At 43.1% G+C, this 23,719-nt stretch overlaps 1 protein-coding gene across 1 annotated transcript in view; it reads left to right on the top strand.

Moving 5' to 3' along the window:
- Positions 1–758: 758 nt before the first annotated feature.
- LOC141786320 (5-hydroxytryptamine receptor 3A-like) overlaps positions 759–23,719 on the top strand; it is a 36,203-nt gene continuing 13,242 nt past the window's right edge. Inside the window, exons 1-4 of the mRNA XM_074665048.1 lie at positions 759–875; positions 18,061–18,129; positions 18,323–18,391; positions 18,831–18,982. Coding sequence (XP_074521149.1) covers positions 839–875; positions 18,061–18,129; positions 18,323–18,391; positions 18,831–18,982 — 327 coding nt within the window. The 5' untranslated portion in view covers positions 759–838. The remainder of the gene's footprint in view (positions 876–18,060; positions 18,130–18,322; positions 18,392–18,830; positions 18,983–23,719) is intronic.

Genomic DNA, 23,719 nt, shown 5'->3' with positions numbered 1-23,719 from the left:
CACTGGCTCACCCCAAAAATAACAACATTTCAGATTTGAAACTGAATGTCTAGAATAGGCTGATCTTAAACTATAGAAGGGTTCAAGAGAGAGTAACCCAAAGTTCTTCTTCAAAGGAAGGCTTTGAGATTTGTATCAGGGCTGTTAGGGAGAGCTAAAGAGGAACCCAGAGCTCTGTCGCATGTTCTTGACTTGCTGTTATCATAAAATCTGACTTAACCAAGAACTTTGATGCATCCTGGTCATCATCTCTTCGATTAACCAACACTCTGGGAATGGTGAAAAGGTAACTGAGATATCCAGGCGTCAGAGAATTAGAGCATGGCTTTGAGGGACAAATAATATCTGTAGAGTACCCTCTCTATTTGTAGAAGGCGGTAGTCAGGAAAAAAAAAAAAAAAGAGTGCACAATTATAGAGTACCTGCTCCTTTTAACAGATATTGCAGTAAGGCAAAAACAGTAAGATTGTCACTTGGAGATAAATTTAAAACACCATTTCCTTTCAATTCAAAGATCAAAAGCACTGAAGAGGAATGACACATGACTGTGTGGAAGCTGCTGGGTAAAGCTCTTCCATTAAAAAGCTTTTCTTGGCAAACTTTGGAGCCACCACAGAGGATGTGCAGAGGAGTAAACTGCTTTGTTTGGAGGAGAAAATGGATTTACCCACAGTGTGCTAATGGTTGAGCTTGATGCCATTTAGAGGAAGAAAAAAAGCTTTTGTTGTAGGTGTGGCCTGCCCTCTTCCACAACAAGGCAGTGATGTGTAAAGTCAGAATCTTGCAGAGAGTCTGAGGGACAGGGATCCTGAGTGACTGGAGACGTTCCACAGTCAGGATGTTTGCAGGGTTCCTCTTTCTGCTCCTCCTCACAGGTAAGCTGGCTCTCTTCTCTTTGAAGCATGCTGCTGTGGAGCTCTACACTTTGATTCCAACTATTCACAAACATTCATGCAGAGTTGATTTCATTGAAGCAAAGTGTTGATGGTGTGTCAGTGAGCTGTGAGCTCTGTGAGCGTGTCAGGTAGAAGCAGCTCCAATCACACACAGCCTCCTGATGCTGAAGGCCTCTACAACCAGAGCCAATTGGACGGTATAAAGAAAGGGATTTTGTTTCTCAGTGGGAGGCTAACAGCTGTAGAATCATTGGAAGGCCAACTTCAGAATGCATTGGGTGAGAGGCGGGGTACACCCTGGACTGGTCACCAGTCAATCACAGGGCTGACACATAAACAGACAACCTTTCACGCACACACTCACACCTAGGGACAATTTAGAGTGATCAATTCACCTGGTGAGCATGTTTTGGAACTGTGTGAGGAAGCCAGAGAACCCACACATGCACGGGGAGAACATGCAAACTCCACATAGACAGGTCCACCGGCCAAGCTGGGAATCGAACCTCTGACCTTCTTGCTGTAAGGCTGCAGTGCGAAACGTTGAGCCACCATGCAGCACCATATTATTGATAATAATAATGATAATGATGATGATAATAATAATAATTTTATTTGTTTAAGACTTCAAAAAACAGAAGTTTACAAAATGCTTTGACAGTCATGAACATAATAGCAAACACAAGCATTTAACATGGAACACAAGCTTCAACCCATATGAACTCAGGCAATACAAGAACCATGCAATATAAAATGAGAGCATAAGGACCAAGATAAAAGGTAAAAACATCAATCACCAAAAAAAAAAAAGACAATAAAAAGGAAATAAAAGGCATATGGAAGCAGAGAACAGGACAGCAGGTATAAAAAGACAATAATAAGAGTGTAAAAAGAATAATAAAACGATGAAATTATAATAATAGTGAAGATAAAATAATGAATGGTAAAACAGTTACACCAAGGTAAGACAGAAATAAAAGAGATGAAATATAAAAATGGAATGGACTTGAGCTTATATAGCGCTTTTCTAGTCATGGACCACTCAAAGCTGCTTTACATCACAGGTCACACTTACCCATCCACACCTATTCGCCCTCACATTCACTCACTGATGGATCCAATCTTTACTATGGTAGCTATCCATCAGTACATTTAACACAGTTACGCCCTTTCATACCCATTCACACCCATTCACACACCACTGACGCAGCAGTGGGAGCAACATGGGATTAAGTGTCTTGCCCAAGGACACCTTCCGATCACCGACTAAGCGCATTCTCCAACTGCGCCACCGACGCCCCTAAAGAAGACAAGATAAAGGACAAAAAGACAAAAAGATGGCATCACATAAAAGCAAGTCTATAAAAGTGAGTTTTTAAAAGAGACGTAAAGGAAGCACCTCTGCACACCTTATGTCCTCTGGCAGGTCGTTCCGAAGTCGAGGAGCTTTGATGGAAAAAGTTTGATCACTTTTGGTTTTGAGCCAAGACTTTGGAATGACCAGAAGGCCTACGCCAGAGGATCTGAGGCTGCGAGGGGGCTCCTCTGGGTTGAAGGCAGTTAAAGATGCAGAAACAATAAGCTTGGTAAACTTGCTGGCAGACGTTGGATTAAAAACCCTTCAATGAACAGGAGTATGATCAGGGGTGTATTTAGTGGTTTGGGGGCCCAAGGCAAACCCAGTCAATGGGGCCCTCCATGTCCTTGTAACTCATCTTCCTCAGAGCTAGACTGGCCTTCCCTGGGTCCACTGTCTCTTTCCCAGAGTCAAGGCATGAGACAGTGCTAATCTTGTACATGGTAACTTAACGCAACTAAATGTATTTCCTCAAGTTCTGTACTTTAGTTTGATTCTGAAAAAAGTGAATCCATAATTTAGTCCACCTTGTCCTGGATTTGAAATCTTTTATGGTCAATTGACAGCTTATTTGTCCCACAGTGGGGAATTTACAGAGTAACAGTAACAAACAAGAAAGTATGAAGTGAAAAACATTACAATAGGTAAATATTGAAAAAAAAAAAAAAAATTAGTAAAGAAAAAATGTGTAAATATCAAGCATATGTAACCCAGGTCACTATTTTAGATACTTTTGTAAAGGTGAATGTGCATTGTTAAAATTCTGCCAGTTCTATAGTTTTACTTTGTTCTTCAACTCTATATTAATTTTCGTGTTACATTAGATCTCGCGTTATTTGTAGATCTCGCGGTAAGTGAATTGTCCTATCACGTTCCTGGATTCAGCGTGAATCAGGAAGTGTAGCTATAAGACGGCGCAGCTGATAGCGTGAGAGACTCGACTTGACTCCAGATTGAATCATCTGAGATCTGATCTATAGTAAAGCTTGTTGAATAGTACGCGGAGTAACTGAACTTATGCTCTAAACATAAACGTGCTAACTGAACTTATATTTTGAACTTAAACGTGCTAACTGAACTTAGAAGACGAAGAAGTGGAAAAACTGAACTTATACCTTGCCAAGTTGTGCTGGACGAGACAAGCCGATGTATTAAAAATAGATTTTGATTGGACTTGGTAAGTTAATTATAGTGACTGGCATGAATCTAATACAGTGTACACTCATCTGTTGGTATGTGTGTTGTTGTATGAATGAGTATGAGTAGGTAACTGTAACAGTTGAGGTGTTGTGTGATGTACCTTTAAGAAACACGGTGCAACGTCACCAGAGGCCGCGGTTGTCATCTTTGTTTTCAGTCTGAGTGGCACTCTCGTTATGGACGCATCCCTGAGTCCAAGAGCTCGTACTCCTTTTTCTATCACTGGACTCACAAGTGATGTATGGATATGCACTTGCTATTTTGTTTGTATGATGGAATAGTAGCCGTATAACCGGGCTTGGTAAGGTTATGCCGTTTGTTAATAAACAAGAGCACTGTAAAGACCCCAGACCTGTGTGGCTGTGCACTTTTGACTACATCTACTAACTTCCAACGCTCTCAAAACCTCACTAAATACGGAAGTATGTATCCAGAACCATCACAATTGGCGCCCGAACATCTTTTCCTTGGACCTTCCTAAATCATCCGGAGTCTACGAGCCATTTCCAGTACTCAGAAAGAGAGTAAACACCGTTAGCCGTTAGCGCTAGCTCACCGCGTGCGTCGGCAACATCAAGGATTCAGACGGACCACATTTTGCTGCACGGAGGAGAGAGGGAACCAGCCTGCCGGCGGGAATTTCCAGGCATCGTTGGACCTGCTGCACGGAGGAGGACGTCCAGTTGAGGTTGGAGCTGGATCTTTTTCTCTGCCACCGGATCTGTCCCTCACCTTTTGCCTGGCGGCTGCGTGTGTGGATTCCCGTTCTGTATTTCTACCGGCTTTGGATGAACTATGAAACTTTAAGGATTCTTGGAGCTGAACTGAACTGTGGATTGATGCCTGCCGCGATCGTGGGATAAACGGACAAGAGAGTGATTTGAGTACTGTGAGTAATGAACATAAGGACTCTGACTGCGTTGTTAAACTCATAAATATTTGAGAGTTGAGAGTGATCAATATAGTTGCTTTATTAATAAGAAATAACAATTTATTGGGGTTATACTCGGTTGAAGTAACTTTTTGAGTCTGTTTCTCTTATATTGTGGCAATATTCTTACTTCATATTGCACTTGCAAAGCCTTAATTGATAATTTGCTGGTGTTTTTTTCTATATATCTCTGCAACTGCAAGGTTGCAGTTTGCTTAAAAAAAATAAAAAAATAAAAAAATAAAAAATCCTTTTGGTTTTGCATGTTTAAGTACATTTGTGTTTTCAATTTTCTGCAGTGGCTTAAGTGTTTTTTTTGAAAAAAGGGAAAAACTTTAGAGACTATAGACGACATTGATAGTTAACATCATGGCTAAGTTTCCTCAGTTTATTGACTTTGAAGACCCCCAAGATGACACTGACTTTGCAGCTCTCCCGAGACTGCCTGTTACAAGACATGTAAGCGCCGACCTTGAACACAAAGTGAAAAGCTTACAGGCCTCAGTCGACATGCTTCAGCAGTGCCTACATGAGTCTCTTGATCTACAGGGGAAACTTCTGGAACACTGGGACAGAAATGACAAGTTAGCTGCTACTAAGCCCCCTGATGACCCCCCCAACCCCATCCCATTGGCTACCTCAACCCCTCAATGTCCTGCTTCTCTTACTGAGGTACCTCCATACTCCAATGTGGCATCGCAATCTCATGCTAAAGTTTCAGAGTATGCAGGGCACCAACAGTCAAACTCTCTCGACATTGCTAATACAACCAGGGTCCTAGCAGCTGCTTTACACCAAGCTAAACTGGAGCCTCCTGTGTTTGCTGGAAACGGTGTGATCCACCCAGAAGACTGGCTGCAATCCGTTAGTACTTACAGGTCCTCTCTTGAACTGTCAGACGCTCAAATCCTTAGGGAGCTGCCACGCTTCCTGTCTGGAGAAGCAAAAAAATGGTTCAGTGTACTCAATAACCATGTTGTCAAATGGACAGATTTTTGTGTGCTATTCAGAACTGTCTTCCTCCCCTCTGATAACCAAGAGCGTGTGATGAGAGGCATCCTTGACCGCGTCCAGGGTCCTGAGGAGCCCCTACCCACATTTGTAGCCCACATGCTCAGTGAGTTCAAGAAACTGAGGAACCCCCCATCTGATATAGAGCAAATAGAACTGATCTGTAAGCACGCTCAGGAGAAATACAGAGTTGCTCTTTTTGGCACACACGTTGACTCGATCATTGACCTGATGTTGAGAGCACATGAACTCCACTCTGTTCTTGGCCCCAGTACCATGCAGCTTCCTCGTTCTCAGGTAAAGAGGATTAATGATGGTGGCACCCACTGCTTCAAATGCTCCATGCCAGGTTTTACATCTCGCACCTGCCCTAACTGCTCCATTACCCAAAAGGGTCCCCAGAGTCCTCCCAAGTCCACACCTGAACCTCCGCAGACTGAGCCTCAAGGCCTGAACTCCAACACTAATGGAGCAAGTACTTCTGAGGGTGGCTCAGCATCAGATCTGGGACCCTCTAGTAGGAGGCAGGGAAACTTCCAAGGGGGGAGGTCATTTCGCAGAGGCAACCCTCCCCCCAGGCACTGACCCCCCCTCCCCTACCTCCTGTTTCGGATGAGCAGCCTGCGCTCAATCACGTTGAGGATGAAACGTCTCAGTCTCCATGGAACACCCCATTGAGAGTCAAAGTGAACTTTAAAGGTGCAGCAATGGATGCCACACTTGACACGGGAGCCTCACTTTCAGCTGTGAGGGCGGACTTGATTTCAGAAAGCAATCAAAGCAAAATAGTTACTACAGCCTGGTCAGGTTTGCCCATTCTCCTGGCAAATAACACGTACTGTGACCCACTAGGAATCACCTGGCTTACCATTGGATTTATGGGAAAGCGTTTCTACCAGAGATTTGTGGTGATCCCTGAACTATCCTCCCCCATTGTTTTGGGAATGGACTTTGCGATACGTGCCTCACTGATCATACATGTACCTACCAGAACAGTGTTCATGGACTACAAACAACCTTTCCCTGATGATCTTGAGGATGACAGGTCAGACACTTGTGACTTTGAATCAGGGACTATGATGTTTCTTGATGTTTCACCATCAGCCCTAAATGACAAAGTTGATGAAGCTAGCTTGGTGAAAGAGCAGAAAGCTGAACTGTTGAGGTTGCTTGAAAACTACGCTGATCTATTTGATGGTCACTTGGGCCGCACATCACTAGCTGAACATGTTATTGATACAGGAGATGCAAAGCCTGTCAACCTTCCTCCTTATCGAACTTCACCTGTAAAAAAGAAAGTAATCGAAGAACAGGTTCAGAAGATGTTACAGGAAGGCATCATTGAGCCAGCATCAGGGCCATGGTCTGCCCCCGTTGTCATCGTGAACAGACCCCAACATGAGCCAAGGTTTTGTGTTGATTTTCGAGGTCTCAACCAACTGACTGTGAAAGACTCATATCCACTGCCACGTGTGGATGAATCCCTTGACTTCCTATCCAGAGGAAAGTTCATTTCCACTCTAGATCTTGCTCGAGGTTATTGGCAAGTGGCTGTTGCTGAGGAGTCAAGACCAAAAACAGCTTTTGTCACACACTGCGGACTGTTCCAGTTCAGAGTTCTACCCTTCGGCCTCTGTAATGCTCCAGCGACTTTTCAGAGGCTTATGAACACAGTCCTGGCTGGCCTCATTTACAAGTCCTGCGCAGTTTACCTCGATGACATTGTTGTTGCCTCTCCAACCTTTGAACCGCACCTAGCAGATCTGGAAGAGGTCTTGGCAAGGTTAAAACCAGCTGGCCTGTCCCTGAAACCAAGTAAATGCCAGTTCTGCCTCAGTGAACTCACCTTCCTTGGTTATCGTGTCACTCCATCTGGCATATACCCTGATCCTGACAAAGTCAAGGCTGTGATGGACTTTAAAGTGCCTACCTCTGCAAAGCATGTGCGACAGTTCCTTGGCCTGTCAGGTTACTATCGACGCTTTGTGGAGGGTTATGCTCGTCATGCAGAGCCACTCTTTGCACTTACAAAAAAGGATGCACCTTTCAGCTGGGACAGCACATGTCAGGCAGCCTTGGACCTGTTGAAAAAATGCATCACTTCTGCACCTATTCTAAGGTTCCCCAACTTTGAGCATCCCTTCTTCATTCACACTGATGCGTGTGATGCTGGACTTGGTGCTGCACTAATGCAGAAAGATGATGAAGGCAAAGATGTTGCTGTAGCATATGCTAGCCGTGCGCTACACAAGGCTGAAAAACCATACTCCACCCCAGAAAAGGAGTGTTTGGCTGTCATTTGGGCCTTGGAACACTTCAGGCCGTACATAGAGGGGTTACATGTCACCATTTACTCTGATCACAGTAGCCTGAGGTGGCTGATGTCTCGCCCAAATCCATCTGGCAGGCTTGCCAGATGGTCCCTTCGCCTCCAAGACTTTGACTTCAACATTGTTCACAAACCTGGTGAACGTAACAAAGTGCCTGATGCACTCTCACGGAATCCTCTCCCAGCTACAGATGCTCCGATGGATCTCTTACCTGCTCATGCTGTCATTGGAAGCCTTGACCTTCGCACCTTGCCTTTGGTAGTATTGGCAGATCGCTCACATGTACGACAGCTGCAGCTGGATGACCCCGTAACTGGGGATTTGCTCCGTAAATTGGAGGAAAGCAGCCAGAATGTGGACAATAATGATCTCTCTCATTATGCTGTTCTGGATGGGCTGCTCTACTTTCACGACCCAAAAACTAAATGTGGTCTGCATTCACTCAAACAAATGAAGCTCTATGCCTCCACTGCCATCCGTGGTACTCTGCTGAAGTATTACCACGACCACCCAACAGCTGGACACCTGGGTGCTTCAAAAACCCTGGCTCGCCTGAGACTCAGGTTCTTCTGGCCAAACATGGCCTCTGATGTCAAGAGATGTGTGGTCTCTTGTTCAGTGTGCCAGACCACTAAGCCAAGTCAAAGAAAGCCAGCTGGCCTCATGGTCCCCATTCAACCTCAGAGACCATGGGAGTACACCGGTGTGGACTATGTTGGACCCCTGCCACGCACATCAAGTGGTAATGCCTACATCATTGTCTTTGTGGATTACTTTTCAAAATGGATCGAAGTCAGTGCAGTGAGAGAGGCTACAGCACAAGTTGCAGCCAACAAGTTCATCAGTGATGTCTTTGCTCGACATGGGGCCCCCTCATTTCTCATCTCTGACAGAGGGACACCATTTGTGAGTGAACTGTTTGAGCATGTTGTTTCAACACTGGGAACTGAGCACAGACTTACAACAGCTTATCATCCACAAACAAACGCCACTGAACGAGTGAATCGAACTCTCAAAACAGCCATTCGTGCCTATGTGGGAGACAAACATACTGCATGGGACAAGTACATTCCCCAGATTTGTTTTGCACTGCGCACGGCACATCATGAAAGCACAGGTCTAAGCCCCTCCATGATGTTATATGGACGAGAATTAAACACTCCCCTTGACCTGGTCACTCAACCCTCCAGTGATGGTGTTGATGACCCCGGTGTCCCCTATCCTGAAAGCCTAAAAGCCTCACTTCAGGAAGCACATGACCATGCTCGAGCTGTGCTGAATGAGAGCCACAAACGTCAAAAACACTACTACGACCTGAGACGCCGTCATGCCTCCTACAACATTGGGGACCTTGTTAGAGTTAAATCTCACCCCAGATCAGATGCGCTGACCAATTTTACTGCAAAGTTGGCCCCACTTTACACTGGCCCTTACCGCATCTCCCAGAAGCTGTCTGATGTGAACTACAGACTCTCCAGGAATGACACAGGAGCAGATGCAGGAGTTTTCCATGTGGTGAATCTACTGCCATTTCATACATGGGACACAGCCTCTCCCCGTGGACGTACAAGTCATGTGCCTGCGAATTGCCAGAGCCCTGAGTTTGTGGACAGTGACCTGCCCCCTGACCTGAATGTCCCAGAGCCAAGCAGTTCGGGCATCCCCGTCCCTGAAACCTCAGACACCCCCTTGTCTCTCCCTGATGACGAAAATGACTGGAACACTGACCCTAATGGAACTCACTCTACACCGACTTCAGTGGCTGACGCTGCCTCAGTGACTCATGACTCCCAAACCCAAAACTCACCTTTGGCTGACATGGTTCCTGTACCTGCTGAACCCTACAACTTGAGACCAAGACATGCCCCCAGAGTGACCTCTGGATGGTCAGACACCAGGTGGACTAATGTTTTTCACACAGACAGACTTGACCTGAGGTAATGCTTTTAAAGTTATTAAGTGTGTGTTTTCATGTTCAACAACAGCATTACTGATATTGTTGTTTATTCAACGTACTAAAGAATTGGTGAATGTTGTTTTGTTTTCAACCTGTTTCATTGTATTGAAATAGTTAAGGACTTGTTTCGTTTAAGAGTCACTGGTCAAAAAAAAAACAAACAAAAAAAAAACATGGGGAATTCACTATGCTGTTTGTTTAAGTTAATTTTCATTTTGCTGATAACACTTTTATGGACTTACACATTATTCAATTCTGACATGTATGTCGGTTACTGTGTTGCTTCACAGATTGCAACCCTGTTTGGTTTGGACATCTTAAATACTTTAGCATGTATGGGAGTATTTTAAGTTCGGACTGTCTCAGAGCGTACGGCTGAGGTCAGCCTTAGTCTTACCAGGGGGGAATATGTAACAGTTGAGGTGTTGTGTGATGTACCTTTAAGAAACAAGGTGCAACGTCACCAGAGGCCACGGTTGTCATCTTTGTTTTCAGTCTGAGTGGCACTCTCGTTATGGACGCATCCCTGACTCCGAGAGCTCGTACTCCTTTTTCTATCACTGGACTCACAAGTGATGTATGGATATGCACTTGCTATTTTGTTTGTATGATGGAATAGTAGCCGTATAACCGGGCTTGGTAAGGTTATGCCGTTTGTTAATAAACGAGAGCACTGTGAAGACCCCAGACCTGTGTGGCTGTGCACTTTTGACTACATCTACTAACTTCCAACGCTCTCAAAACCTCACTAAATACGGAAGTATGTATCCAGAACCATCACATAACGTATCGATGGGTTAAAGCTAATGCTAACAAAAGTTTGGCTACCATGTGCGAGTGTGAGAATGAATGAGCAACTAGCTGCGTGATACGCAGTGTGGGGCTATAGAGATCAAGGAAAAAAAGCTAGACGAGTAAATTTATTAATGTTTTATTTAACTGTTATTTATTTGATCATTTGTTCACTTATGTAATTTACTTGTTAATTTATTATGCGTATGAGTGTTTAAGTTTGGCCTTATTTTTATACAGGCCATGTTTTGAGTTTCCTTTTCCTTCTGGTGTGGATGGATGGCGAGCTGAAGCCGACAAACGAGGACATTGGATCTATCTGTGAAACAAGGACCACATCAGATAAGATTTATTAGTTGAAAGAGACTATTTTCTAGCTTTTGGACGATCGTATCTCTGAAGAAGAAAACATTTTTTTTTTTATTATGAACTTTGAATCCGGTGGACAATCATAACAACTGATGACATGAAGTGTGCCTTATTTGAACCTTTTGTGGATTGACAAAGTGAAGTGAACTTACTAAACAGAAAGAACTGAAGAACTTGAAAAATTTTCTTTCCTCTTTTGTTTTCATTTTATTTTTCATTTTATGTTGAGAATACAAAAACATTTTTTGAAACCCTCATTTACTGTCTGTGTGCCTTATTAAGTATTGCCACCTTATTTATTTCCCTCTTTTTGAGTTTAGATCTTCTGATTTCATTAGCCTTTTCTTCTTATGTTATCCTTAAGTTTATGGTAAAGTAAACCTTAGCGGTAAACATAGGTTACACATAACATAAAACTGGAAAAAAATCTACTGAAAGAGGTGATATTAACAGTTACCATACTTTTTGGTACTATTATTTTAAAGTTAATGTATTTTTATTTGACCCCCTGTCCAGTGAGTAATTTTTCTAAAAAAGAGATTGTGTACAATAATGTTTATCCCCAACTCAAATAGTTTGATTTGGGGATAAAGTGTTTTTTACCACTGTCTTCCTGAAACTAATGTTCAGATGTGTTGTAACATGGAATAGCTCGTTGAATAAGAAGGGAGGGGGAGTACCCAAAACCATCATTAAAGATAAAGGGCTCTAATTTCTTAGACCAGGCGCAGGCGCACCTGCCCTGCGCCGGCCTTCGCCGTGCGCACAGGGCGTGACCGGTGCACTTTGCAAGTTTCCTGCAGTGCCAAGAGAGGTGCAGTACAGGCGCACATGAGCGCAGAGCTGCGCGTCCACGCCTCCCTCCGCGCAAATGGCAGAGAGGGAGGAGAAAAGCCGTGAGTGGGTTTAACACAGCCGAGCGCTGTTTTCACCAATCAAATGAGCGCCTCTCCTCGCCTTTAAATGCCCTGCGGCCGAGGCGCAGCGTCTGATTGGTCTGAGTGATCTCCAGCACCGGGGAGAGAGTGCTGGTAGCGGAGACGGTCAGAGCTGCTGTGCCTGCAGCAGGTCAATGGACAGCGGGGCGCATCGGAGGACACAACGCGCGTCACCGTGTGGGCCAGCTCCCGGGACAGATTTAATCTGTTCCTTTGTCTTTATCCAGAGTAAAAAATTAAGAGGCAGTTACACAGCTGGCTTATCCATTCAGAATACTTTTGATCCACCTGCACTCCTGGTTTGTCATCGCCAAGCAAAGCCTTTGGTGATATACTGTATACTCTCCCAGTCTCTCCACCTCATCCTCCTTACAATAATGTACTCCATCTTTTTAGATCACATTAAAAATAAAGACTAAAACAGAGAAATATGGGAAATCACGGGTAAATCCTGAGTGACACACATTTATTCTCTCCCTCTTTTCTTTGAATTAAATGAAATGAGAGAACCAGATATACTCAGTATCCGATGTTAAGGCTGTTTATTGTTTAATTGTAAGATGTGCATCAAACTTCCAGCTGCCGTCAGGTTAACTTTCCATTATGACAAACGGCTTTAATCTGACATCAGATGTGATGGGACTGTTAATATAGATATAAATGTATCTGCTGGTTCAGACAGTTACATTAAATAGTGATTGCTGTGATTGTTTATTGCATCAAAATGTGCCTGACACTCTGGAAACCTGCCTCTGAGGCTTTGTTGACATGTGCGCACATGTGCGCCTGTCACCAAATTACAGCTGCGTGGGGTGTGCTCCGCATTGCGCCAAGGATAGACCAGGTTGTAGCTGGCGATCTTTCAGCGCACTTTTTTGGCACGAAATTGTCACAGCGGCAACATGAATCTGCCAACACCTCCCCCTGGTGCACCGTCAACTCCCCCTGGCGCGCCGTCACACCCATCTCTGCGCAGACGGTCTACCAAATTGTCAAATTGGCAGCGCACGGCGGTGCGCCGCACGAAATTAGCACTGCGCAGGCTGCGCCAGACTTGCACCAGGCTTGCGCCCCCTGCGCTGCGCCACGAAATTAGAGCCCATTGTCTTTTGATTTATTTTGAGGCATGTGAAGTAAGATTAAGAAAAAAGAAATGCTTTCAATTGAAGAGAACTTCATAAATCAGTTTTTAAGAGATGCTTTGGGGGCCCCTGGAAATCTTGGGGCCCAAGGCAACTGCCTGTGTTTGCCTAATTGTAGCTACGCCCCTGAGTATGATCAACAAAAGAAGGCTGGAATAAAATCAGTTTGTGACATGGGCGTCGCCACCATTCAATGTGAAGGGGTTGTGTCCCCCCCAGATTTCAAAATTCTTCATTTGGACCCCCCCACATTTAACATTAAATATTGGTTCATCCAATATTGGTTTCTATTGCCTCGTAAAAGAATCTATTCCACATAATCGCTAATATCAATCAAGCAATCAATCTTTATTTATATAGCGCCAAATCATAACAAATGTTATTTCAAGACACTTTACAAAAACATTTACAGGTCTAGACCCGTAAATGTTAATAAAATTTTATTAGCAGAAACCCAACATCAAGACAAGATAGAAATAGAAAATACATAGTCGACTACCCTAAACCACTCCATGTTTTCCGGACAACCTTCAACTACCACAGCATGAAGTGAGGGACGGTGCATCTCAGGCAGTGAGAGAGAGCAGCAGGCTGCTTGACACAGGAGGTAATGTTAGTCCTGAATATTAACACGAGGCCACGCTATATTGTTCAGCTAAGAATGATGAAAAGTAGAAGTAAGATAATGAATTGTTGCAATATTTGCTCCTTCCCCAGACATAATAGACATTCGAAAATTTTTAACAAAGAAGCGGGAAGTAGGTCTAAATGTACCCACAATACAGGTGTTTTGCTATGGAAACGTTAGCTGACTTATTCTATATTTAGAAAAAAACAGTGCTTAATGAATCCATCCCGATCCCGTTTGACAGCAGATTGATAGCGAGTCAGAGGCAGGAGCAGAAGCAGGGTCAGCAGCCTGTGACGTGAGGGACAGTGCACAGACTTCAGTCACGGAGGTGAGCGATTTACGGTGCTGGGCTGGAAGTTACAGGATGGGTTTGGGCAAGATGACTTTACATTACTCCACACAGCTCTACAAACATCTAATATGATTGCTGATTAGTTGAAGTTTCTTGTATTTAGTTTCTATGGGCTCCAGATCAAAAGTTACTGTATGTATGAATGAATAATCATTGTAGCTAGGGGTGGGCAATATGGCGAAAATATCAAATCACAATTTTTTTTTAATATAAACTCATAATGGTGATTTTCTCATGATTCATTGTTTTTTCTAGACTAATTTGCACGTTAGACCATTTTTCCCTATGTCTAACATATAAAACATGTAAAACCCTAAAAGAAAATAAGTGACAGTTAAAAAAAGAAATTTTCAGAACATGTTTTAATTAAAATAGTGCAGTTTTGATAAAAATCTGCAATGAATAACAGCATAAAAGTTAATGAACATCAATAAAGTGAACTTTTGTAACAAAAATGAAACACACCAAATAGCTTATTGAAAAAGGTCAAATATAAATGCAAACTCAAGTAAGTGTTTTTCTCTTTATGTGCAACAATTTAGAACAAATATTATCTAACTGCAATGTCTATAATCTGAATGAATAATACAGCTGCCTTAGAACAAACGTTTGTTCAGACATCTTCAAGCTTTTATTTACTTTTCTCATTCTGCCATGGCTTCATGGCAAGCAAAGCAATAGAGAGAGAGAGATGTATGTTATTCTAGGTGTTTTGTGTAGGAAAGAGGCACAAGTTATTAAGTGGCACAATTTATACATATAAACCAGTTTGTATGTGCCACCATTACATTGACAAAACTGCTCTTGTTCTTAAACATATTCACTGACTAAAGTTACTGTTGGTTGTTAACATCATCACATTGGTTCATTCTCTGAAGTTCTCTGCTCGACAGAGTAATTTTGTGTTGTAAAAGGCTACATGTAACCAAAAAGTCATTGTTGGTGGTAAATTTTGTCATATTCATCTCATTATCTTAGGCATGACAGTGAGTTTTATGACAGTGTGGTAAAGGCTGACATTTAAATGAGAACTTAATGTTGAGTCTGAAAAATGTGTCTTAAAAGTAAAAATTAGATGTTAAACTACCTGTTAAAATACATTAGAATGCAGCAAATATCATCTAATTAACCACCGGAACCCATACCAGTGTGTCCCCCCCACATTTAAAAAGCTTCTGACGCCCCTGGTTTGTGATCTGACACACAGATTTCCTTAGTTAAAACCGAAGCTGGACTAAGTCCAGTAAATAAAAGCAAATCTAGGCAATGTTCCTTTACGTGGGTTGGTTCCTGTATTGTCTGAGTTAGATTAAAGGAATCCAGAGTTTCAATAAAATCAACAGACAAGGGTTGTGAAGGACAGCAAACATGAACTAACTCCTGAATGAAAACAGTGTATATTTTGGGGGTCTATAAATAATTCAAATTTGAACAGGGTCTTTCTGTATGAAAAAGAATGCAAGGTGCTCAAAAGAACTAAAAGTGCTGAATGTGATTGGGGGTGCATTTAAAAATCTCTTTGTAAATGCCAGCCACCCCCCCTCCCTGACCAGAGAGCTGATTAAGGTGAGTAAAATCAGGGGGGGTAGTGAGGCTGTTTTGTGAAATAAAGTCATGACATAAAAATGTTTTGTTGTTGAATAATCTGATGTTTAAAAGACCAAAATTTGTAGATGTACTGTTAAAAACAGGGTGGGGTACCGAGGAAGCAGGGGAATGTGGAGTAAATAGGAGGGGGTACAATTTCTTAGAGGAGGGGGTTGACAACGTGAGGACGTTGTGTGGAGTGGAATTGAAGATTCACAGATGGAGCTGATGTGGAGGGATAGAGGAAGGCGGGGATTGGTGGGTGCGTGGGCGGGGCTTACCGGGGTGCTTGGTGGTGACCAGAGATTACTGAGTGGTGGCAGGGGGAGTGGCCTGTTTGTGGGAAAATGAGCTGCTGGGTGCGAACTGCCAAACTGGTGAGGAGTGGACCATGTGTTGGATGTTGTGATAAAGTATTTAGCTACCCCGCCTGTTAGGACAAATCCCATCATGAGTTGAAAGTGATGCTCTGTCCCAAAAGAGATTAAAATTGTCAATAAAGCTGTTGTAGGCAGGGCAGGTAAACTGGAGCCAGGTATGAAGACTGAGAATCCTGCCCAAACGTTCTGCTCCGTGACCAAGTGTGGGGATTTGGCCAGAGATAAAGAACTGTCTTTCCAGTGTAGCGTGAATCGGTGTCAAAGAATGACTAATTGATTATTAACAGCAGAATGCCAGCATTCCACCGGAGCGAAAGTAAAACTTTCAAAAGACATTTAAACTTACAATAGGTGAGTTTAAATTTAAGTCGGGGCACCACCCAGTTTTGGAGACAGGGAAACAGGGAAACTCTAGAAAGGTTTACTGTACGAATTTGTGATTTAATAATTCATAGAATTATTAATTATCAAGTCTCAATATCAAAAGGCTGCTACATCAAACGTGAATTCTTTTGAACGGTGTACAGAGGCCGTTAATTTCAACCACACAAAGACAGAAAGCAATTTCTTTATACATGAAAAGTTTATTTACTAACTAAAAGAAGAAATATGTGCATGAATAAATGAACAGGTAAAAGATATAAAAGGATAAATGCATTGATGAATGGAAAGTGAAACTGATCATAAAAACTGGAATAAATGGAAAAAAATGACATAAACCAACCCACATAAACTAACTAACCCACCCAAGATCTCTGGGGCATTGACCACGATATACCAATAAATGCAAGACAGTCTTACACAAGTTCTGAGGCCGATGACGAGAGCGGAGGGGGCGACAGAGATGGCTGGGTCCCGCTGCAGATGTCTGCAGATGTCACCACATCTGAGAAGCTGGAGGCCTACTGCAGGTCATCTGAATGTCACGGAGGTGATGTCCGATGAGTTGAGTCCGTAGAATCGATTCTGACAGCGGCAGGTGCAGCTGGAACAGCGGCGATGATGCAGGGTGTGGGGTTGAAACTTTGGCAGAGTTCCAAAGTTGAATCACTGCAGGGAAAGCAGTGAGCAGCGCTCATCTCCTGACGTCAGCGCCTGAGGGGGAATCCCCGTCGATCAGCTGGGTGTCTCAGGGAGAGACTCTCAGGGGGTTTAAAGTATGAGACCAGGTCAGAGCTGCGAAACCAGGTCCCAGCCTGGCTTACGTTACACCAGTGTCCTTTAATACATTAAAAAGCAAGTTAAAATCCATCTTAGTGATTTCAGATTTCAAGATCTTAGAGACAGAGGAGGGGAGGGAAGGGAGTAAGTGAAGAAGTTTGTCCAGGATGACGGGGGCAGTGGCGCCAGGAAAACAGTGCGTTATGGCGTTAAAAAAGCTGTTGGACCTGGTTATGGAGTCTCCGATAATTAATGTGGTTGGGGAGAAAAGAGGACGAGGAGATGAGGATCCGCATGCACTGAAGCCTTCTGATGCCTGGAGCTCCACCTGTGTTGTAGAAGCCTAAGAGACCCTTCCATCCCAGATAAGGTGGGCCGTGCCGCCTGGTTCGAGCTGGTCTTCTGAGGAGCCAAAACAGCAGCGGAGGGAGTCCCCTCCGCTGGAACTGGGTCTGACAAGGGAGGTGGGGCCAGTGCAGCAGCAGGAACAGCGGCGCAGACATAAGTCTCATCCCTCAGGGTTCGAGAAGCGGTAAGAGAGGCAGAGTCGTGATGGTGAAGAAACCCTCCCCGCCGCTATTGACCTCCCCAGCGATGTGCCACCTTGTGTAGAGTTGGCACAACTTTTACGGTGCTTAAATTCAGCTTGGATGTATTTGTCTGGTGCCTTGCAACTCTAATTAAAATATTATCTATAACAACACAAAAGTATGAATAACAATACTAAAATGCAATAAAAACCTGTAAAAAGTCCAAACATACGGATGGACTTTTGAGATGGATTTGATGACGTCACCCTAGGCTGAACATTGCGTGAATGAAGAAGATTTGTCTTGACTGATATTAGGACTTAAAAATCAAATCTCAGTCCAGTCTTTTGAGGACAACAGTAAAAGCTGCTCCTGATCTGTGGAACATGCATAATGAAAGTGTGCAGCAGATGATCTGATGAACTTTCACCGATTGAATACATAAACATGGAAATAATGACAAATAAAAAAAACTTGTGAACTCTTTCTGTGTCAGGTGGAAGCAGCTCCAATCACACTCAACCTCCTGATTCTGAAGGCCTCTACAACCAGAGCCACTTGGAGGGTATGTATGTTTAGGAGCAGAAAGCCTTTCACTGAGCTGAACCAGACCAGAGTCTGGGCCCTGTCAGACTGGGTCCAGTTTTTGTCTGGGTGCTGGTTTTATGCTTTAAACAGGAAGTTCCTTTTCTGATTAACTTTCACTGATTGAATACACAAACATGGAAATAACAACAACATGTGTCTTTCTGTGCGAGGCGGAAATGCTGACAGTTACTCAGAGCCTGTGGATGGTGCTCGTGATGATGATTCAATCCCATGGAAAAGTAAGTACTGTAAATTCAGAACCATGTCCATGGCATATTAGGAAAGTGAAATAGTTGCTGTGTTTACAAGATGTTGCTGCCACTTGTTTCCTGGTGTTTGCTGAAGCAGTTTGTGAAGATGATCACCAACTCACTGCTGAGTATTTGATAGTATTCATTAGTGTATGTGGTTTGTATCAAAGTGTCAGTGGCCTCCTCCAGCTCTGCATGCAGACCCTGTCTCAAGCAGAGCTGACACATAGACGGGCCTGTTTCTTAGGCTTAGATAGATCTGAAGCAGAGATGGCTGTTTGAGGTAAAGCCAGTTGACAGAACTATTTTATTCAAACCAGTAAAAGAAACATGAAGTGACTGGTCTCCAGTCTACAGTTAGATTTAGTGACTGCTTCCTTTACGGGCAAATTACTGTCTTAATGTAAATGTCTTGTCTACTCTCTAGGTGATTGGCCCGATCATTGTACTGACGTTGATGTGATAAACCACTTAAATTTGACTGACAAAGTCAAGTTCTACCTGGCCAGGCCAATCCAAGACAACAAAAGGTCCATAAACTTGACATTGGATATACACCTCTACAGCATTCTAGACGTGGTAAGTGTTTTTAACATTTACTTACTGTTTGTTTTCTTCTGTCAAAGCTATATCACTGCTTTATGGATTTATGTCTGTGGAAGTAGATCTCAGGCCCCGTTTACACGGCAACGTTTCATCTGAAAATGCTAAAACGCTGTGAAAATGCAGTGATAAAAATCTGCGTTTACACGGAAACACTGATGGACTGAAAACGCTGTAGTAAGCATACCAGGCCTTTAGGTGGTGCTATAGCTGTCTTGCTCAGAAGCCGCTTTTGGGAGATCTCCACCGAAGTAGAGTTGAGCCAGTCATCTGGTGTATTGGGGAATACTAAGTTAAAAAGTGGAGCAAAAGATGCACATTTTGTTGAAAGACAGTCAGCAGATACAGCAGACTGAGCAGCACAACACTGTAGTTCACGAGGATCGTAACAACGGTACTGTTGTCCTGTTGTATGCGTGTGCGCGAGACAGAGTGTGACGTTAGCATTTGCACTGAAAATGCCGGCTAACTGATCACACGGCAACGGTGTCGGGAGCGTATCAGAAAAATCCCACTCTGGAGGCCGTTTTCAAAAGTTTGCGTTTTAGGTCGGCTGAAACGCAACAAAACTTTTGCGTTTCACCCTAAAACCGTTGTCGTGTAAACGGCCCCTCAAACTCAATCTGTATGTAGTCAAACCATGGACCAATGAGCAAGTCCAGATTCTAGAGCTTGCAAAGCCCCCATCTGTTTGTGGAAACTTTTAAAAGTTTTTCGTAACTTTTTTCTGGTGCTTTAGGCCTCCTGCAGGCCTCTTTGGGATGGTCTGCAGTGAATCAACTAACTCCAATCTCCCCATACTCAGCTCTCATCCTCCCTCCCCCCCAAAGGCCCAAAAAGCTTTTTCACAAGCCTCCCCAAAACCAAAAGAGCCTGTGAAGAACCTCCCTCCCAAGGCAGAAGCAGTTTCTTTTATTCCCTTGTGTTAGAAGTTTCTTTGGTACCAGATGATTGGAAAGACGTTCCTTTCCTCAGTACAACATGGTGATTGGCTGTTCTTTTTACTGAAGATGTGCGTAGGTACATATTTGGAAGGTGTGCATCAGTATTCCGCTTTGAGTTCATAATAGAAACTTCTGTTACAACTAAATCTGGAGTAGACCCAGGTTCAGTGTCCTCAGATGTTTCCATGTTATTTCTGTCATAGCTGGCCTTGGACCTGCAAGTCATCCACTACTTCAAGAGGGAGAATGTCTCTGTCACTAGTGGACAGGAGACGTGATGATTTCTTCATTTGATGAAATCTTTAAATGTAAAAATGTTACTCAGAATTCAGAGATCCTTTCAGGTCTTATTGATCTAAACAGCAACATTACAAAATTCAGCAAGCTCATCCATTCGGCAGTGTCCAGCTTCATCCGCTGTACTCTTAAAGACATTAAAGGGGACATATCATGCTTGTTTCTCCTTTTCTCTATGCCAGACTAGGATGCCTGTAAAGCATTTCTGCCCTCAGTACAAGTCATTGAGTTCCTTCACTGCCCCACAATAGCGTTCTCAATATCCTCAATTTAGACCATTCTGAAGATCTCGTTGAAACGCTCCGTTTGGAGAATGACCTCCAGTAACCTTGCAACGTCACATCCCTCTGTGCTCTGATTGGTCAGTTCTATCAGAGGGGCGGAGGGGGTAGAGCCAGGGGGCGGTTTTGGCAGCATGGCAGTATTTACAAAATCGCCATATTGGATGGGGCAGACCGAGCGAGTTTGCTGTTTGCCAAAACTTCACCGTAAGGCATTGATAGCACTAATAAAATGGCAGAGTGTAGGAGACGTCCTTCTGTATAAGACCCCGAGTCAGACCCGGACGGTTCTGCAGCTCAGGAGGAAGAAAATCCACCTCGACACAGATCATCTCAGGACGCTTCAGTGTGTGACTAACTGACATCACAGAGGAGGAGCTGCTTTATCAGATTACGCCAATAGAAAGAAAGGTATCTCATGTCGTCACGTTTGAAATCACGCGACCATCTGGAAATGACCTATTTTCGGATGCATCAAATCTCGTTCCAGGATATGAGAAAAAATACGGTATATCATTTTTTGAAAATTCAGGGGGTGAAAGGTCTTGTTTTCAAATTTATCATATTATATGTAAGTATTAAATCAGGGATCAGTGTGATATGTCCCCTTTAAAAGCAATGTCGTCATTTTACTCATACCCCAAAGCTTAGGGGGCAGGAGGGACAACTGGCAGCTGAGTTTAAACTGATAGGCATTCCTTAGTTTTAGCCTGTGCTGGCTGCTTTACGTAAGATGCTGTACAGTTCTCAAGTTTTTTTTATTGTCCCTAAAAAATATATATTCAACACTTATATCAGCATAGCAGTCAGTCTTTCTGATATTGGTCTGTTTTTTTTTCCTTTGTTTGTCTCTTTAACATAAATGACTTGTGAATTTTAGTAATAGATTTTGTAACCCTGACTGTCCTCAGTTCCCAAAAGTTCAGTGTCATAGAAAAGAATAAAAAAATGGAAAACACTTTATTTATCCCCAAGGGAAAATTCAGGAGTCACAGCAGCAATCAAGAAAACAAAAGCAAGAAAGTGAATAGAAAGTGCAAAAAGGTCCACAAGAAAATAGATGCCGACAGCCCGTCCACCATGTCATGTCTGTTATTGTTTGCAGTGATCTCCACTACAGAGTCATGTCTGTATTTATCAATGCAGTGATCACCACTACAGAGTCATGTCTGTTTTTATCAATGCAGTGATCTCCACTACAGAGTCATGTCTGTTTTTATCAATGCAGTGATCTCCACTACAGAGTCATGTCTGTTTTTATCAATGCAGTGATCTCCACTACAGAGTCATGTCTGTTTTTATCAATGCAGTGATCTCCATTACAGAGTCATGTCGTTTTTTTTTAATGCAGTGATCTCCATTATAAAGTCATGTCTCTTTTTAATGCAGTGCCGCCTAAGCTCCATCTGCTGCCTAAAGCACGAAGCACGCTTAACTTACAATGGGTAACTCACATCCATCCATGGTAAACTAATCCCAACAGCAGCATAATCCATAGCCCAACGTGAGTGATCACCACAGTTATTCAACCCAGTTCTGTCTCGAGAGTCACGAATGCGCACGTTTACAGAGAGGGCTCAGAAGCAGCCGACCAATCGCAATCATGAGCATAACAAACTTGGAGAAACAGACAAATTACTGAGAAAGGACACACCATGGCAGATACCAACTGCAGACAAAATGTGTAGCAACGTGTACCAGACTGTCCAAATGTGTCAGTTACTAATCAATGGCTCAATCTGAGATTGATCACACTTGTGAATCTAATGAAACAATATACTGTGCAAATTAATTGTGTGTATTGTTTCATTAGGTTCACAAGTGTGATTGGATCTCTGCGGTACCGTGAGTGTGTGGTATCATTTCCACTTTTTCCTTTACTCTGTGTACAGCACGGTTGTGTCATTAGCTCTCAACTATCTTTGTAGTTTTCCTTGAAACGGACTTTCCTTCTTTTCAAACTTACCATCCTATCGATCTGTAGTAGTTTTCACCATGCACTCTGTCTTTTTTTCCCACAAGGGTGTACACTTTTTTCGATGTTCTGACGACTGTTTTTTCTGTTAGCCTTTTAGCTCCCCAGCACTAGTGATGTCTTTTCGATGGCGTCATATATGTGTCATATGTCGAGCGAGCGATAAAACACACATACGAGCAAATTATCTCGTACCACATGCGCATAGTAAACTGCCGCATGCACTTTTTTATTCCTCGCCCGCACAATTCAACAACCGAGAGCGTACAGGGAGATGCAAGAGAGTAAAAATACCCAGCAAGAGCTAAAAAAGAATGCATAGTGATAGGTATATGAAACTCTACAGCACGCGCACAAGGAGCTGCTTTGCGCGCGCTGGGGTGTTGCAGTGCTCTCCCTCCGTGCACTCTGCTTGCTCAAGTCACAGACTTTTGACAGTTTGGGGGCGGAATCAAGGGGCCAGCCCTGCCCTCTTATGATTGGTCAACACCAAAGAGAAACACACCCCCACATGGGTGCCCTTTTCAGAATTTTACGCCATAGACAGGAAGAATTCGTGTATGGTTCATTCTTGATTATTCTGTTTCAAAACAAAATAAAAAAAAAATGAAAAAACTGACTTGTTTTTTTGTTTTTCTGCTTTAGAACCAAAACCGAATAATGGAATAACAGAAACACAGAAAAAAAACATGTTTTTCTGTCCTGGTTTTAAAAATGGAATAACTAAAAATAATAAAAGATTGTCTCAAATTTGTTTGTTTGATATTTTGTTTTTAAATGTGAACATCTCTATATAAAAATTAGACAAATAACTCACATTGAAGGTTTATACAGACATGTTCCTGCGCTTTTTTTTTTTAATTTAAGTAACAGATCGCTGATGATCCACTCCATCTTATCCGCACGCACATGCACACTCCAGTGTGTTTCAATGAGACAGTAAGTGCACAATCTGCTGCTGTCTGATCTGCCCTCAGATAAACCAAAAAACATCAGAGAAGGTGATTAAGCTGTGTATTTTTACTCTCTTGCATCTCCCTGTATGCTCTCGGTTGTTGAATTTGTGCGGGCGAGGAATAAAAAAGTGCGTGCGGCAGTTTACTCTGCACATGCCGTACGAGATAATTTGCGTGTATGTGTGTTTTATCGCTCGACATATGTCACAAATATGACGCCATACTTCTCACTCTAGCTCCAGCTCTCACTCTGACTCTCC

The sequence above is a fragment of the Halichoeres trimaculatus genome, unplaced genomic scaffold (genome assembly GCF_033239565.1).
Source record: "Halichoeres trimaculatus isolate MK-OKI-2021-1 unplaced genomic scaffold, fHalTri1.1 fHalTri1_scaffold_25, whole genome shotgun sequence".
In the NCBI taxonomy this organism is placed as follows: domain Eukaryota; kingdom Metazoa; phylum Chordata; class Actinopteri; order Labriformes; family Labridae; genus Halichoeres; species Halichoeres trimaculatus.
Note: the sequence above shows the minus strand (reverse complement) of the source record. Positions and strands in the feature narration are given on the sequence as shown.